A 17,965-nucleotide genomic window follows, 5' to 3' on the forward strand; every position below is an offset into this window, starting at 1 on the left:
CATTCACACGCACACCATTCACACCAACAAACAAGCCTCAATACCCAAAACTAATTTTAATTTTCTCTACCCAATTTTATTTTCTACTCACCGGTTCCACACAGCAGACTCCTCCGGTGGGCTGTTTTCAGCTGAACGTCTCGTTGTGGGTTCTTGGGGAGCAGAGTGCCACGCCTCAAACAGTGAGTTGGCAGCCAAACTCGGCCGGGGATCCCTCCAAAATCACAGGAGAGGAGTGTTCGCCCTGCTCTCCAATGGACCAGAGGCCCAACCCCAAAAGGGGCTTCTATATCCCACTTCTGACACCAGAAAATTGTCAACCGGTTTTTGGAGGAAAACCTCCTTCTTCCAGATTCCAATGACTAGGCCGAGACGTTGTTCAGAGAAACAGTTTTAATTTTCACTTTTGCAAAAGTGGAGAGGGAGGTCAAGTTTGGATGGCTGTCTCCCTCTGGCTAACTCATGGTCAAACCTGAGCATATATAGATCCCCGACGTCATAAATCCCTGCCTCCCTCTGTGGCAAACAGCCAATCAGAGTTCACAGTCTGGCTTCTACGTCCGCTGGCTCAGGTTATGACCATATCAAATACAAACATCCTACAACCATATAAGGTAAACATCCTACAGCATCATTTTCCCTTTGTTTTATTTTATTAAATTCAAAGTTCTAAACCTGATATAACTCTACAACTAATACTTGCCCTAATGCCTATTTGTTAAAATCATACTGATTTGGCTTACTAAGATTCTAAAAATGCCTTTTACTTAATACATTTTAAACTTAACTCATAGTGAATAGAAAGCAATTAAAACAAATCTTCAGCTCTCCTTTCTACGTTGCTATGAGACCAAAAGGAAACGCCTTGCTGCAAGCCATACTGACAAACACCGGAAATTGCCAGCAGAGAGATAGGTACACAGTTTTAATAAGTCAGAGGAGCGATCCTTTGCCGTCTCTGCTAGTTATTCATTTACCATGCTAAATATTGATTCTGCCTTGTTTCTTAGCAAGCCTTAAAATGAATAAAAAGCATTTATATTTATCTAAAATTATATAGAGCTAAAATCTATAAAGAAGCAATAGGCAACATATGTTCAGCAAGCTATTAATAAACTTTTAAGAGGAAACGCTTAACCACAAGTCACAGGAAACTAGCATAAGCCAGATGCTCCTGTGTTTGTGGTTGGTTTTATAGGCCAGGTGTTATACTGGTGGTTTTTGTTTCATAGTTAATCTTCAAATGTCAGGAACAAAAGGTGGGGGCTCCTTGGCTCCTAGTAACTGGAACAAAGCTTTCATAGAAAATGCTTGCAATGGGGGGTTTCTTGTTGCCTCATTGAATGTATGCTTTATATAGAGAAACACAATTGAATAAATGAACATTATCATTATTAATTTCCTAACAGTGATATCAAAAAGATGCATCAACTCCTGGTAAGTGATTGTCAGTCAACCATCCTCTAATGAAAAGGGATCAGTCCCTACGACAGATACTGTGTGTGTGTGTGTGCATGTGCACATGCATGCGTGCACATAGCCTTACTCATATTAATTGAGTGGCGCAGAGTGGTAAAGCTGCAGTACTGCAGTCAGAGCCCTCTGCTCACAACCTGAGTTCGATCCCAGCGGAAGCTGGTTCAGGTAGACAAAGGGTGCTCACAAGCACACAATTCCTCAGACTGAATCCTGGCAAATTCAGTTGCCACCTTAGCAGGGGCACTGCTCATTGTCATGGTAGGGAGGAGACAACTCCAAAAGAGAATGTACCTCCTGTTTCAGGTTGACTCAGCCTTCCATCCTTCCGAGGTCGGTAAAATGAGTACCCAGCTTGCTGGGGGGAAAGTGTAGATGACTGAGGAAGGCAATGGCAAACCACCCCGTAGCCTGTCGGTCACTTCCGGGTTCCTGTCCTGCATCTCGACCTGTGTTATTAGTGACAGGCTGCTTCGGCGTGCCGCTGCGCCGGCCCCCTGGGTCCCACAACGATGGGACCGATGCCACAGGGATGGGCTCGAAACACTCTATAACCCCTCAAAAGAACAGCAGTCTAGCTCGCTTCCCCCAAGCCCTGCCGCCATAAGCCTCAAGGGGGCTCATTTTGCGGCATCTCCCGGCGGGAGGGTGGCACCCGCATGGGACACATATCAAATGAAAGAGGGGGCGCAGGGCTATCAGAAACAGCCGGTGGAGGGAGTCAGGAGACCACCCCACTGGGGGATCCACACCCCGAAAGTGATGAAGGTGGCGCAGATAGAGCCAACAGAGCAAACAGGACAAAATAAATAGGCTGCATTATGCAGCACAGTCTCACTGGAATCTCACTGGAATCTGACTGGCTTCTCAGCATGGAACCCGTTCTCTCTAGTCTTCTCACTTTGAAAAAAGTAAAAAAAGAGTTTCATTTAACTTTACTTCCCCCTTTCCCTCTCTATAAATAATCTTGGTGTTTCCGGCGGTGATATTTGGGGGATTTTTGGGGACGTCACAGGAAGTGCTGTGAAGTCACTTCCTGTTTCCGGCAGTGGCATTTGGGGGAAATGATGTCATTTGGGGGAAATGATGTCACAGGAAGTGATGTCACTTCCTGCTTCCGGCAGGTGGCGCGGGGGAAATGATGCCACAGGAAGTGATGTCACTTCCTGTTTCCGGCAGGTGGTGTGGGGGAAATGATGTCACCGGAAGTGACGTCACTTCCTTTTCCGGCGGCGGCACGCCGTCACCGGAAGTGGCGTCACTTCCTGTTTCCGGCGGCGCGCGCGCACCCCTACCTTCCCCCCCCAAAGGTGTCCCTGGCTGACCTTCAGACATTATGGCCACCCTACGATGACCTGCCCATATGCCGGTAAATGCTCAAGATCCAGGCGAATTTGCAATGCTGTTTTTCTTCAGAAGCAGAAGCTCCCTGCTTGGAGTGAGTGAGTGTGGGTGTGGGAAGGGGGGATTGTATTTTCACCCCACTCCATTTCCCTTTGTCGCTTTGGGTTTTGTGTTACTTTCAGCAGAAAGAAACGTTTTCCCCTCCTTTTCCCTTCCCAGTTCTGAAGGATTGCAGGGACCCTCCCTTCCTGCAGAAACACACCTTACTTGCAAATTGGTATTCTGAATATGCAAACACCCTTTTAGTGCAAACTGCAAGAGAGTTTTACTTGCCATGGCGCAACATTGAGGGTTCAGCTGAATTGCAAACACACAGCCTTCTTTTAAAGCATGCTCTCACCAGGCAGGGACCATCTGTAAACTCCAGTCACGGTGGCTGACCTTCTCCCAGTCTCCACTCCCAGCTTCGGTGTGATTTGCTTCGTTAGAGCTGAACTTCATTTAGCTACAACCCCCCACCCCCAGTAAACCTTCCTGTGCCTAGGCATGCCAGAGCAACTGTAAGGTGCATGCTGGAGGTCTGGAGCCTAGAGCTACGCTGGTGCCTTGCATTGGGCCAAGGGCCCCCCAGCTTTCCCTCTGGTGATAGAGAGGTTCAAAGGCTGAATATAAATCTGAGTCTGAATATAAACCCACCCAAGCCTGAATCACCAAAGAGGATCTCCACAAACTGGGTGAATCAACAATAATGTGGCAAATAAAGTTCTGTGTTGGCAAGTGTTAAGGTAATGTACAATGAGACAAACAATCCCAACTTCAAGTATAGGCTAATGGGGCTGAACTTCCTTAGACTGGACAAGATCTTGGGGTCAGTGAAGGTGTTAACCCAGTGTGCTGCAGCAGTGGGTTTGTTAGGGATTATTAGGAAAGGGCTTGAGAATAAAACCACCTGTATTGTAAAGCTCCTATATAGAAAAGAGGAAACTAAGGGGTGTGTGTGTGATGGAGGGTTATAAAGTTATGAATGGGATGGAGAGAGGTGGAAAAAAGAACTTTTTCTCCATTTCCCAAAATACTAGAACTCAAGAGCATTCAATGAGGCTGATGGACAGTAGGTTCAGGACAGACAAAAGGAAATACTACTTTCCATATAGTATGCTTAAAATGTGGAACTCACTGCCAGAAGATATAGTGATGGCCACAGGAATACACATTTTGAAAGGGGGGTTTAGATAGATTCATGGGGAATATGCCTATTAATGGCTGCTAACCACTGTGACTGAGAGGAATGTTCACATTCAGAGGCACTAAGCTTCTGAATCACATAGCCAAGAGGCAACATCAGGGAAAGGTTTTGGATTCTGTGCTCTGTTGCTGGCCATTTAACATACACCTTTCCCTCCTCCACTATGTCAGCTTCCTGTGCAAAATCCCATATGTTAGGCGAAGGATGATTGTGTGGATGCTGCTTTGGTGTATTCAACTTCCTGTTCAAAGCCCCTTGCATTGGGATGATTATTCTTGCTTCTACTCCTGCCCTTGATGCATCAACTTCCTGTGCATCAACTTCTTTTGCAAGTGGGGGTGGGGGAGAAGATGAAGAGGGGAAATGTTTATCCAACTACTGTGTGCTTCAGTGGAGGGGGGCAATTGCCCTGGTATGTTAGCTTTCTGTGCACTGTGCAAAATCGTTTGTACTGGGGGCAGGGTGTGGTGCCTGTGTGTAGGTTGTGAGCAACTGAGGATGCTTGGCCGTGTTTCTACTCATTCCTTAGTGTATCTGCTTCCTGTGCACAGCCTCTCGTGCTGGGAAAGGAAAAAAGAAATGGCAGTTTTTACTTCCTCCCCCTCAAAAATATGTAGATCCAGCCCTGCTGCTTCTGCCCCCGGCCTGGAAGCAATTTGGTGTGTGTATGGGGGGGCAGCGGCAGAGAGGCAGGGAGGGAGGGCAGGGGGAGTGACTAGAGGGAAGGTCATGTGAGACATCAGTGCCCCCCGAAAAATGTAAATGCCCCCTGACCTTCCAAATCCTGGCTACAGCCCTGTCTTAGATACACAACATAAAATGCAGTACTGGGTTAAAATATTTTGACTGTGAGGTTAGGAGTTAACCTATCTGATATAAACCTCCCTGAACCCAATTACTGGGAAGGGTGGTAAAAAATCCAATAAATGAATAATAAATGAATAAATAGTTAAAACCAGATACAGCCTAGCATCTCTTTACTCATGTATATGCATGATCATGTAAGCTGTCCTGAGCCCGCTTTGGTGGGGAGGGCGGGGTTTAAATGGAAATAAATAAATATGATAACTAAAAAAAATACAATAAATATAAATTCATACAGGTTAAAATTTTAAAGCTAGTAGATGGTGAAAAAAACTCAATGTCTGATGTCCATAAACACCTATACATACTGGGCATGAGATGATACAGCCTAGCATCTCTTTATTAATTTATTTTACTTATAGCCTAGCATCTGTTGTGCGTAGACTGGTGAATAGTGTCTGTCCTGGGAAATCTTTCCTTGACAACTTTTTGGAGTTCTTTGCGAGAGTTTTAACACACACATAAGGACAAGGGTTATCCAGCAAGATGAATTATATAAGGCTTAGAAAAACCTCACCAAAACATCCAGAATAAAAACTCAGCAGTCACAGGATTAGACATTAGCAAGTGGTTAAACAAAAGGGAGCAGAGTCAAAATAAGTGGAGAGTTTTTGCAAGGGAATGAAGTAAGCCAGTGGGTTCCACAGGGATAAATATTGCTTCTAGTATTATTTTCTCATAAGTGATCAAGTTTTTAGATGACACTGACACCAAATTATTCAGGATGGGGAAAACCAAAGCAGATGGTGAAAAGATCCAAAAGGACATTTCCAAATTGGGTGACTGTCCAACAATATGGTCACTTAGGCTGAGTAAAATCAGGATAGATAAGAGGAATTCTGATGCTGCAAGGCTGATTTTATGTTCCTTCTTTGCTACCAGGCTTATTTCTGGATTTGCAAGAAGGAAATGGGCAACAGAAGGGTAAAACTGCTGTTAACTGCTTCTATCCTGCAAGTCCCCTCTCACCTTACCAAAGTACAGGGATCATGGGGTTTGGGACTCCTATGTTTCTCTTATAATGTCTATCTTATTCCTAAACGGATTATAAAATATTACAGAGGACTTATGTACAGACTATGGCTCTAGTAGTTTTTTCTACCTCTGCTGGGTCATAGAGTTGAAACATAAACATAAGGTATCTTGGCATAAATACCTGGAAACTGAGCAATGTGTAAAGACTGCAGCTGGGGTGTACTGTTCTGTGTGTGCTGACAGCTGCTGCTCTGGCTTGAATTATTAGCTTGATTGTTGCTAGAAGATGACCCACATCTACTGTCAACTTCATCAAGGTTGCCTCCATTGCTGTGGCCTGCATTACAGTCTTTGCGCATTCTGGTAATTGAAAAAGCAAACATCCCGAAAATGGGTCAGGTATATGTGTAGAACAAAGCCAATATTTTTTCTTTAATAATTGTTTTAACTGTCTTATTAGATGAACACTGGGAACTTTAGTTTCAGTAAAATGTGTGTGCGTTCTGAAAAGTAACTTCAAAATGGTTGTCCATGTAGTATGTCCCAAACTGCTTTTATTTATGAAGCTCCATCATACAGTTAGTTTAGTTAAGATTTACATCTGTGCACTTTTGACCTGATGCATATTGTTCATTCCTGCTGTGTTATAATTTGGATTCTGTGCGAGTTAGTCTGCTGGATATTAATGCCCATCAGGATGGGGGGACACATTGTCCTCAACCCTTATGGCTTGCTATTTTTTTATCCTCTGATGTGCTGAACAGCTTCCAAGTTCTACAACTTTAAAAATACTTAGTTCATATAAAATTGGCCCTGAAGGATTTATTGGACATTGGCCAAGCTGAAAAACTAAGTCCTCCAAGGGAAAGTCTGAGAGACTTGTATGTCATAGAACTCCACCTGTCAATTCCCCCACTCCAAGATTCCATAACCATTAATTTCTGCATCAGTAGAAGTACTAATGGCTTAATATACACTGGGCGTTTTCGCACTGACCTTCAAGTGGCGCGACCACCCTCTTCACACCGGAGGATCTGCCCGGATTTCGCACAAGAAGCGCCAGCGCACCCAAAAGAGCCGGCGACTTCCGTCGCGAAACCCGCTCAAACGTTTTCCTGCTTCTTGGCGGTTTCCGTTTGAGCGGGTTTTGCGACGGAAGTCGCTGGCTCTTTTGGGTGCGCCGGCGCTTCTTGTGCGAAATCCGGGCAGATCCTCCGGTGTGAAGAGGGTGCTCGCGCCACTTGAAGGTCAGTGCGAAAACGCCCACTGTGGCATCCATTCTACGACAGGGCGTCTGTCTTAACTGCAAAATAGAGCAATGGTAGGGTGGAAAAAGAAAGGAGACCGCTGAGAGTACTAGTGGATAGTTTGGAGGGTCAGGACACCTGGGCATGAGGAAACGTGAACTATGTGAAGCATAGTATTCTGCTGGTCATGAAGTGCATATACTTTGCTAAACTAAACATCTCCTAATCTGCACCTCCCTAAGTATAACAAAGGTATAGAGTATAATAGTGTTAAAACTTGACCAGGATCATTGAAGTAAATTGACAAAACTAGATTAAAACAGGACTGTATTCTTGATTGAGCTTTCATCCTTGAAAAGAGTTCTAGGAAAGTAGCAAATAAACAAGGACCTGCTATCTTTGTCTTCCTCTAATACAAAATGATCAGCACACAGCCCATGTAACTACCAATGTGGCCCCAATTAGGAGAGTGGGGAGACAGGTTGGACATAACTACATGCCCTCACCCAGTCAGTGTATCAAAAAAAACCTGGGGTTATGCAGCCATAAGGGAAGTTGCAGATCCCACACAACTGCACATGCCTTCTTTGGGATGCCCAGCTAAGATCTTAGATGCCTGAGAGCATGCATACATCATTTAATATTCAATTAGGACATGATTGAAGGTCAGTTGTCCAAACAGTGCACCAGAGTCTGATGTGCAATTGCTTACCTTAGCCACTTAGTTCTGAACCACGTTTTGATGTTGTCCAGGCTAATTGGTCCATCCCAAACATTCTTCAGTTGCCTGTGGGACCCTATGTATGATGTGGTTAAAGGAGATACATACATAGGGTACCCCAAGGGCTGGTCACATGAAGAGTTAATCAGGTTTCTCAAAACTTGTTTGTTATTCTGGATGCTACCTCGCTCTGGGTTACGATTGCGCAAAAAGATTAGTTCCTGTTGCTGTCCAGCCCAGAGACCTCGTACACATTCCTTATTAACCTAGACACAAGCAGATGAACAAGTCAAGTGAATATACTTCTCACAAGGAAGATCTGTTTAAGTTGCAATTCTCTAGTTGCTTATTCCATTACAATTCCAGAATTAAAATCTACACAACTACATTTGTCATCATGACTCAGTTTAAATATCCTCAAGATAACTAAAATGGGCGGATGACTGTTCTGGCATTCCCTGCCCAACACTGAAAACTGCCTTTTTTTGGATAGAGCGCCAGGGGTGGAAGGAAGACATATAGGGGCTGGTGACTGCTCCACCCTGCTCTTTTGACCATCATGTCCAATGGCTAGAGGAACAGGATGTGGCACACCTTCCTTGGGCATCAAGAAAGCTTGGCAAGAAAGAGCCTGAGCTATAGGCATGTGATGGCTTGAGGTCTGGAGCCAGAGTGGTCTTGCCCATAACATCAAGGATGCACAAATAGAGGAGGCCTGACTCCTGCATCCTGCCAATTGCTCACACTATGACTGGGTTTGGAATGGGGTTGCTCATCCCACACAGCTATTGGTGATGCCAGGAATAAAGCTGCCAGATAAGTGTATCTGTGATCAAACAAAATATAACCAATTTAGTGTGTATGTCTAAAACAGGGATGTTGAACTCATTTGTTATGAGGGCCAGATCTGACATAAATGAGACTTTGTTGGGCCAGGCCATGTCAGGCCAGGCTATGTATGTACCTATTTAAGATTAGGTAGAAGAGATATAAACTCTATCTATTGATGGGAGGCGGGTCCAGCTATGCCCCAGAAGAGCTGGACCTGACATTGCAAGCCATAGTGAAATGGCTCAGGTAGAGTCGACTGAAATTGAATCCAGCGAAGACAGAGGTCCTGTGCCTTAGCTGCTGCGGCCTGGGTAGAGAGATCCCTTTGCCAGCCTTTGATGGGACACCACTGATGCCAGCATCGAGGGTCAAGAGCTTAGGGGTGCTCCTGGAGCCTTCGTTAACAATGGAGGCCCAGGTAGCAGCCACTGCCAAATCTGCATTTTTTTATCTTAGGTGGATAACGCAGTTGGTTCCGTACCTGGAGCATAACAATTTGGCAACAATGATCCATGCAATGGTCACCTCAAGAACAGACTACTGTAATGCCCTCTACATGGGGCTGCCCTTGACTCAACTCTGGAGGCTGCAACTGTGAAAAATGCAACAGCCAGGTTGTTATTGGAGCTACCTGTGCGGGAGCACATCCAACCTGCACTGGAAATGGTACACTAGTTGCCTGTGGCATTCCGGATTCATTTCAAGGTGTTGGTCATAACCTTTAAAGCCCTATATGGCCTGGGACCTGTCCACCTTTGGGACCGCCTCTCCCCATATGTGCCCCAGAGAGCACTACGTTCAGGGTCCCAAAATCTTCTTCAGATTCCTGGACCGAAAGAAGTTCGATTGTCCACCACTAGAGCCAGAGCATTTTCAACAATAGCTCCCGCTCTGTGGAATGCCCTCCCCAAAAACATTGGACCTGCGGGACCTGCCACAGTTCCACTAGGCCTGTAAGACCGAACTATTTAAGCTTGCTTTCAATAGTTAAGGGGAGGTAGCAAATGTCCCACAGCACAGACAATCCCACTGGACAAATATAGATATTCAGAAACATCAATGTGCATCTTGGATTTTATGGTTAAAATGTGTGGATTGATTTTATTGTATATTGTTTTTAATATTCAATGTGGGTTTTAACTGTTGTTAGCCGCCCTGAGCCCATTAGGGGAGGGCAGGATATAAATTTGATAAAATAAAATGAAAATAAACTTTATAAAGGACACAAACACAATTTAAAAAAACCCTTAAAAACATGCTTAAAACGTTAGCACTCGGTCTTAACGGTGCTTTCTTTGTATTTCTCCGATGGAATCCAGGGAACTGGGCAAAGGAAGCTCTGGCTCTTTCCTTCCTTCTGCAGGAGACCAGGAGGGAGAAGAGCCTCAGCCAATAGAAGGAAGAGAGGCTTGGCTCAGTAGCTCTGCTGTGTGATTGAGAGAGCCTGGAAAAACAAGCTCTATCTTCCCCCCTTCCTCCCCAAGGGGGAAGCCTCAGCCAATGGAGAAAATAACGTTTTTGCTCTGTTGCTCCTGTGCGATTGAGCAAGCCTTGCAATGCAAGTTGTGATGCAGAAGGAAGGAAGAGGGAGGGAGAAGGAAGCAGATGACAGCCATTTGCTCGGAGGCCTGATAGGGGCCCTCCAGGGACCTGATTCGACCCCCAGACTGCATGTTTGACACCCCTGGTCTAAAATCAACAGAAAATAGTGTTTGGAATAAGCAATCTATTGACCATGCACGAATGGTTTTTTTTTTAACCTATAGAAATTATATCAGTAAATTTAGTATCTTTTGTTCCCATTGCAAGTTATGTTTTTCAAGGGGAATTATCTTCACACAGGGTTGATGAATGAATTCTGTACAGCTCACTTTAAATTTATGCTAGTTTTTGCAAGTTTTGTTTGTGATCACTAGAAAAACCCTCCTGCTTTTTGTTTGAGTGCTCACTAAGAACAAAGTAAAGTGCAAGTGTGAAAAAACCACCATACATACCCTTCATGATCCCATTTCCTTCCTGTACTTCCCACAGAAATTTTAGGTAGGAGGGAATCAATACAATTCTTATTCTTAGAAAAACACAGCATCAATTCCAGGGCTCCTGACTATAATCTATTAGACTTAGGAATTCTGGTAAACTGTGTTTCAATATGTGTCATAGATGTTTTTCTAGGTGCTCTTCTGCAAGCAGCAAGGGTTGAGCATTCAGCAGAAATTGAGTAAAAAAATTTTTGGGGATATTCAGCTATATTGAATGGCAAAAGAGGCTTGCCCAGGACCGGCTGGGATGGCAGGAGCTGAGAGCTCCATGCGACCTCAGCTGGGGTTGGTTCTTCTTGCAGTTCAGTTTCAACAGACATGCAGAGAAGTCAGCCCCAGCCAAGGCGGTGCAGAGGTCTCATCTCCTGCTACCCCATTTCATCCTCTCTTCCCTCCCCACAGATTCTGGGGCAGGGCCAGCTTCTCTGTGGCACAGTTTAAACCACACAGCAGGTTTAAACTACACCGCAGGAGAAGCCCTCCCAGCCAGGTCTGCAGCTGGGAGGACCTGCTCTGATAGCAAGCAAATCCTGGGGCCAGCAGCTTAGGGAAGTTTGGGAAAGCAAAAGCATGCGATAAAATATACTCTGTAGCTGCATCAGAGCTTTGGTTTCTCTTTGGAGAAATGTGGGCTTGTTTGGAGAAGAGCTAAAGATAAGGTGATTATAAAGAAACATTTGATTCATTTTAATCCTAAATTGCTTTTCCTCTATGCATGTTGAAAACAGTTGATTACCTAGAATTTCTGAGACTAGAAAAGCAAAAAATATTAGATGGATAAATATTATTAATATAACAAAAACAATGACATTTAGGCTGGCTGGAGTACCTTGATAACTTTGAAGCTCAAGTAGCTCTTGTGGAGCATAATGACTTTGTACTCATCTGTCCCTTCATCCACCACATGCCTCAAAGTGAGTAGCTCCTCTTTGTTTGAGAGGATGGCACTACGCCAGGCAGGATCTCCTTCATGGCAAATCACAACTTTTTCTTCAAAAGATTTAATTGCCTCATAAAGGATTGCAGGGTCCTCATATTCATCTGGACAGGTGAACTGGTCCTGGTATTAAATGAAAGGCATGGCTATGATCAGAGAGTTCTGTGAAGAGACAAAGGCTGTCAGCAGTACACCCAATCTCACTCCCCGGGAGGTATGTGAGAAGACTGTTGACTTCAGTTAAGATTAGGGAGTCAAGAGGTCAGAGCAGCTGTCACCTTCAGCTTCTAAAAGTTAGCATAAACATTCTCACTGAAGTCAGTGCCAAGTTCTCATGGATTTAAAAGGATCTAAAACAATCTTTTCTTAGTTAATGAAATGAACACCTTCTCTGGAGATCAAAATACAATAGTTGTCTTGTTTTTAATAGTGCTTAAAGCACTCTTTAAGGATATTTTATGATTGTGGAAACTGAGTATGTTGAGGGGGGAGAGTTAACCCTCCCCAGCACTGTAGACCCCTATCCATATCCGGCCATTCTGTGGCTGCTTTTTATGGACATGTTTTGAATGCTAGATTGTAGCTATTCTGGGAAATCTCTGCATCTCCATCTCAAGATCTGCATGGAAAGGGATGAGAAGCTATAATGCATACAGAACTGGAGCAAAATCTGGTTGTTTATTTGAAAAGGAAGGATTCAATAGTTAACACCTATCAATTTAATTACTATTTTATACATAAAGGTTGATGCATTAATTTGATGGCTGAATAAATAAGTTATGAATTTGGCATGACCATAACACATTAATTAAAAATGTTCTTGCTAAGAAACTGCAGGGCTCCAGCCCTTAACAAATTAATGATTTTATTTTGGTAAAGTTATCTTATCAGAAGAAAGCCACAACTGAATATTTGCCCTTTCATTTAAAGTGCATTTTTTTTCAGATCTCTTTTGGAAATTTATGATTTTATTTTATACACTTAATATAAAGTTAGCTCTACAGAATATCAAATGCTACCGGCAGTGTAGTTAGCATAAGAATGTATATATATATAAAAAATAACTTGCCTGATGAAGTTTCAAGGACATTCTGATTGCAGGAGCAACGATTTTGTGCAGTAAGTCCATATCTGCAAATACCCATTCATCTCTTGAAGTCAGTCGAAAATCTCCTTTAAACAAGGCATGAAGTCCATGTAGGAAGGAATCTAAACTGTAGGATAATAACATTAGTTACCTGCAGATCTTTTTCCCATTACACTTTTTGAAAACAATTCTGTTAGTCTCCTGTTAATACTGCTGCTAACCAGGATGCAGTTAAAGGTGACTACATGCGGCTCAAAGTGTACTTTGCTGGTTGTATAGGAAAGGCATAAGAGAGCAGGAAATACAAAATATTTGCTTGAATCAATCAACATTAAACACTTTAAGGACCATTGTTTTAATTAATTCCTCCCCCAATGTCACATGGATTAACTCTGCAATACTGTCACTGATTTATACAACTGCTAGGTAGCATAGGATTGGTCAGAAAACCCTCATGTTCTAGCAGAAAATAATTCTACACTAGTAGAAACACATTACTCCAGTATGTTGACACCCTTATGCCGGCAGAATTCCTTTAATTAAACCTCTTTTTACTTGAATCTGTTGCACACTTATTTATTGGCAACTAATTCGGGCAAATTAATCCTGAAGTAAATATCTTGCACAATTTTCCATAAGGACCTACTGAGGCACTGGGATCTACTTCTGCCCTTCCACCCAAATCCTCTTAGACCTAAAGAATATGGAGTTACATGGAGTTTGAGTTTTTACTAAAAACTATGTATAGAGTAGCCCCAAGGCAGGTGTTTTTTTTCTTCCAGGAAACCAGGTAATTCTTTTCAGGAAACTAGAATTAAACTTCAGGTCATTGCTTTCAGCCCCACAGGATGTTGCTTAATCTACCTGACATGGATTTACCATTTTTACAACTATGTATTTTTGTTTGGAGTGAAGCGTTAGAATGTTAAGATGTTTATTGCTATACAAGGTTTCTACTGAGAATGTGTGATTTGTCCACTTAGTGGTGATTTCAAAATTAGCCAGAGTAGAGAAAGCATGTTTTATAAGAACAGATCAACATTTAAGAAACTACCCAGTCAATATTCAGTTTCAACACATTATGAATTGTATCAATTTTCCTTTTGACTGCAGCATATTTATAAGAAAACTAAATGGCAAATAAGGAAGACAAATCCTTCAAATTTGCTATTCTTTAATAAAATACCCATGACCCTACCAAAATAACCATAGCAACAGTATTACAAACCATCGACTGCAGAAATTGAACTCTGGGTGAAGTTTTTATTGCCCCTGTGCTCAGTATAAGCTTGGGATAATTCTGCTTATTACAGACATTCACTGGAGACCCAGTATGGCTGAATGTAAGCAGCCAGCATTTCCCTAATAGCAATCCACTGCCTCTGCAAAGGGGATTAACATTAGGAAAAAAAGTAGCAGGAGACAATTCTGTAGCCCAATTATTTTAAATATTTTATATGTCTTTCAGAGCAGTACAGTGAAATAATGTTATGAAAATAAACTAAAATATGTACATTTTATTACTGCACTGTAGTTGTTTAAAACTTCCTGCATTGCTCTTTCTACCACTCAGCAAATTTATTGCATTGACTTAATGTGCATTGTTTTGAAGATTTTAAAGAGATTATTGTAACTTTCTCAAAGGACTTCTCTTCTTTCTCTTAGTCTGTTGTCCCAGTTTTCATTTACACATGCTAGATAGTCTGCTTTAGCTGTAGTGGCCACAATCCAGAAAGCTCTTTTAGGTGCATCCATTTTGCATGACTTGGAGTGCAATCCTATGTTAATATATTTAGCAGTAAGCATTATTGAACTAATGGAACTTATTCTTAAAGAAAGGTGCTGAAATTCAGATGAATGTTGTGCAGATGTCGCATCAGACATTTCTTCTGGAACTAAATTGCCACCACTTAGATACAGCGTTACTTAGGGCCAAATTAAGTGTGACAGAAAAGTTCCCAAAAGCATAAGAACATAAGACAAGCAATGTTGGATCAGGCCAATTGCCCATCCAGTCCAACACTCTGTGGCACACAGTGGCCAAAAACAAACAAAAAAACCCAAGTGCCATCAGGGGCTAGAACCCTTCCACTTTGCCTCCACCCCAAGCACCAAGAATACAAAGAATCACTGCCCCAGACAGAGAGTTCCAACAATACACTGTGGCTAATAGCCACTGATGGACCTCTGTTTCCATATGTTTATTCAATCCCCTCTTGAAGCTGGCTATGCTTGTAGCCACCACCACCTCCTGTGGGCAGTGAATTTCACATGTTAATCACCCTTTGGGTGAAGAAGTACTTCCTTTTATCCGTTTCAACCCGACTGCTTAGCAATTTCATTGAATGCCCACAAGTTCTTGTATTGTGAGAAAGGGAGAAAAGTACTTCTTTCTCAACTTTCTCTATCCCATGCATAATCTTGTAAACCTCTATCATGTCACCCCATAGTCGACGTTTCTCCAAGCTAAAGAGCCTCAAGTGTTTTAACCTCTCTTCATAGGGAAAGTGTTCCAGACCTTTAATCATTCTAGTTGCCCTTTTCTGGACTTTTTCCAATGTTATATCTTTTTTGAGGTGCAGTGACCAGAATTGTACACAGTATTCCAAATGAGACCGCACTATTGATTTATACAGGGGCTTTATGATACTGCCTGATTTGTTTTCAATTCCCTTCCTAACAATTCCCAGCATGGCATTGGCCTTTTTTATTGCAATCACACACTGTCTTGACATTTTCAGTGAGTTATCTACCACGACCCCAAGATCTCTCTCTTGGTCAGTCTCTGCCAGTTCATACCCCATCAATTTGTATTTATAGCTGGGATTTTTGGCCCCAATGTGCATTACTTTGCACTTGTCCACACTGAACCTCATCTGCCACATTGACGCCCACTCACGCAGCCACAACAGATCCCTTTGGAGTGCCTCACAATCCTCTCTGGTTCTCACCACCCTGAACAATTTAGTGTCATCTGCAAACTTAGCCACTTCGCTGCTTACTCCCAACTCCAAATCATTAATGAACAAGTTAAAGAGCATGGGACCCAGTACTGAGCCCCGTGGCACCCCACTGCTTACTGTCTTCCGCTGTGAAGATTGCCCATTTATACTCTCTGTTTTCTATTAATTAATCAGGTTTTGATCCACAAGAGGACTTGTCCTTTTACTCCATGACTCTTGAGTTTACTAAGGAGCCTTTGAAGAGGAACTTTATCAAACGCTTTCTGGAAGTCACGGTAAACAACGTCTATTGGGTCCCCTTTGTCCACATGTTTATTCACTCCCTCAAAGAACTGTAACAGGTTAGCGAGGCAAGATCTTCTCTCACAGAACCCATGCTGAGTCTTCCTCAATAACTTGTGTTTGTCAATGTGCCTACTCATTTTGTCTTTGATAATAGTTTCTACCATGGCCTTTTTTGTAGAAAAAGCCCAGTAGGAACTCATTTGCATATTAGGCCACACCCCTGACATCACCATTGTTTTACGTGGGGCTTTTTTGTAGAAAAAAACCAACAGGACTTCATTTGCATGTTAGACCACACCCCCTGACACCAAGCCATCTGGAACTGCGTTCCTGTGAGTTCCTGCTCAAAAAACACTCTGGTTTCTACCAACTTTCCCGATATTGAAGTCAGACTGACTAGCCTGTAATTTCCCAGATCTCCTCTGGAACCATTTTTAAAGATGGGGGTGACATATGCTACCTTCCATTCCTCAGGAACAGAGGCAGATTTCAATGAAAGAGTACATATTTTTGTCAGGAAATTCACAAGTCCAACTTTGAGTTCTTTCAGAACTCTTGGATGTATGCCATCCGGACCTGGTGACTTAGTTTTTAATTTGTCTATCAGTTGTAGGACCTCCTCTCTTGTCACCTCAATCTGACTCAGGTCCTTCAACACCCCTTCCAAAATTAGCGGTTCTGGAGTGGGCAAACACTTCTCATCAGCTGAAAGTGCCTCGTTGTTTCTGCTTGCTGGGGGGGGGGGGTCAGAGATTTCTTCCAACCCCTAAGCAAGCAGAAGCAACAGGGAGCTTAACTTTCAGTCCTGGGAACTGAAAGTGCTCCACTGTTTCTGCTTGCTGAGGGGTCAGAGATTTCTTCCAGCCCCTAAGCAAGCAGAAGCAAGGTGGAGCTTAACTTTCAGTCCTGGGCTCCGAAAGTGCCCCATTGTTTCTGCTTGCTGAGGGGTCAGAGAATTCTTCTGGCCCCTAAGCAAGCAGAAGCAACGGTTTATGGCAACGGCAGAATGGAGAAGGATGCAGCCAAGGCACTGGAAGCTGGTTAGGGGCCCCAAGTCAGGGGGCTGTTCCCCCACAGGCCCCCTCGTAGCTACGGGCCTGCCTGTTTGGAAGACAGTGGGAGCAATCCTAAGCAGGTTTATTCAGAACATAAGCCCTTATTAATGTTCTTTGCTTCTAGGAAAGCATCCTTACCAGTCTATGTAGAGACTGAATTATTTTGCAACAAAGGCACAATGGTGTATGTCAAGCATGGACACCAAAGGAACTTTTAAAGGTCCCTGGTGCACATTTCCATGAACTGGCTAACTCTAGAAAATACTTAGTAAGATTCTCTACAATTATATGAACATACATGGAAGATGCCTTATTAGTCCATTAAGGTCAGTATTGTCTACTTTGACTGACAGTATTTCTCCAGGGTCTCGGGTAGAAGTTTTTCACATAATCTCATATCTTTTTAAATTGGAGATACCAGGAACTAACCTGGGACCCTCTGCATGAAAAGCAGATATACTCTACCCGAGACATGGCCTCTTCCCAATTAGTCATTCTGTATGTAGTATGAAGGAGCCCCGTGGCACAAAGTGGTAAGCTGCAGTACTGCAGTCCAAGCTTTCTGCTCACGACCTGAGTTCGATCCCAGAAGAAGCTGGGTTCAGGTAGCTGGCTCATGGTTGACTCAGCCTTCCATCCTTCCAAGGTTGGTAAAATGAGTACCTAGCTTGCTGGGGGTAAAGTGTAGATCACTGGGGAAGGCAATGGCAAACCACCCCGTAAAAAAGTCTGCTATGAAAACGTCATGAAAGCGATGTCACTCCAGAGTTGGAAAAACTCTGATTTCCACATATAATTGCACAGGGAACTACTGTTACCTTTATGTAGTATGACCTTAAAATGCTAGTACATTAGACAGTCTAAACAGGGGATCTCTATATCATGGGACCACAGA

The 17,965-nt window shown here is 43.2% G+C and overlaps 1 protein-coding gene across 1 annotated transcript in view; it reads right to left on the bottom strand.

The window, feature by feature from the left end:
- The window catches only part of PCNX2 (pecanex 2), a 293,389-nt gene that overhangs the window by 21,935 nt on the left and 253,489 nt on the right, over nt 1-17,965 (bottom strand). Inside the window, exons 29-32 of the mRNA XM_060242977.1 lie at nt 12,750-12,894; nt 11,573-11,803; nt 7,865-8,139; nt 6,087-6,265 (exon numbers count right to left, since the gene is read on the bottom strand). Of these exons, the coding sequence (XP_060098960.1) occupies nt 6,087-6,265; nt 7,865-8,139; nt 11,573-11,803; nt 12,750-12,894 (830 nt within the window). The remainder of the gene's footprint in view (nt 1-6,086; nt 6,266-7,864; nt 8,140-11,572; nt 11,804-12,749; nt 12,895-17,965) is intronic.

This window comes from Heteronotia binoei, chromosome 1 (assembly GCF_032191835.1).
Source record: "Heteronotia binoei isolate CCM8104 ecotype False Entrance Well chromosome 1, APGP_CSIRO_Hbin_v1, whole genome shotgun sequence".
Lineage (NCBI taxonomy): Eukaryota > Metazoa > Chordata > Lepidosauria > Squamata > Gekkonidae > Heteronotia > Heteronotia binoei.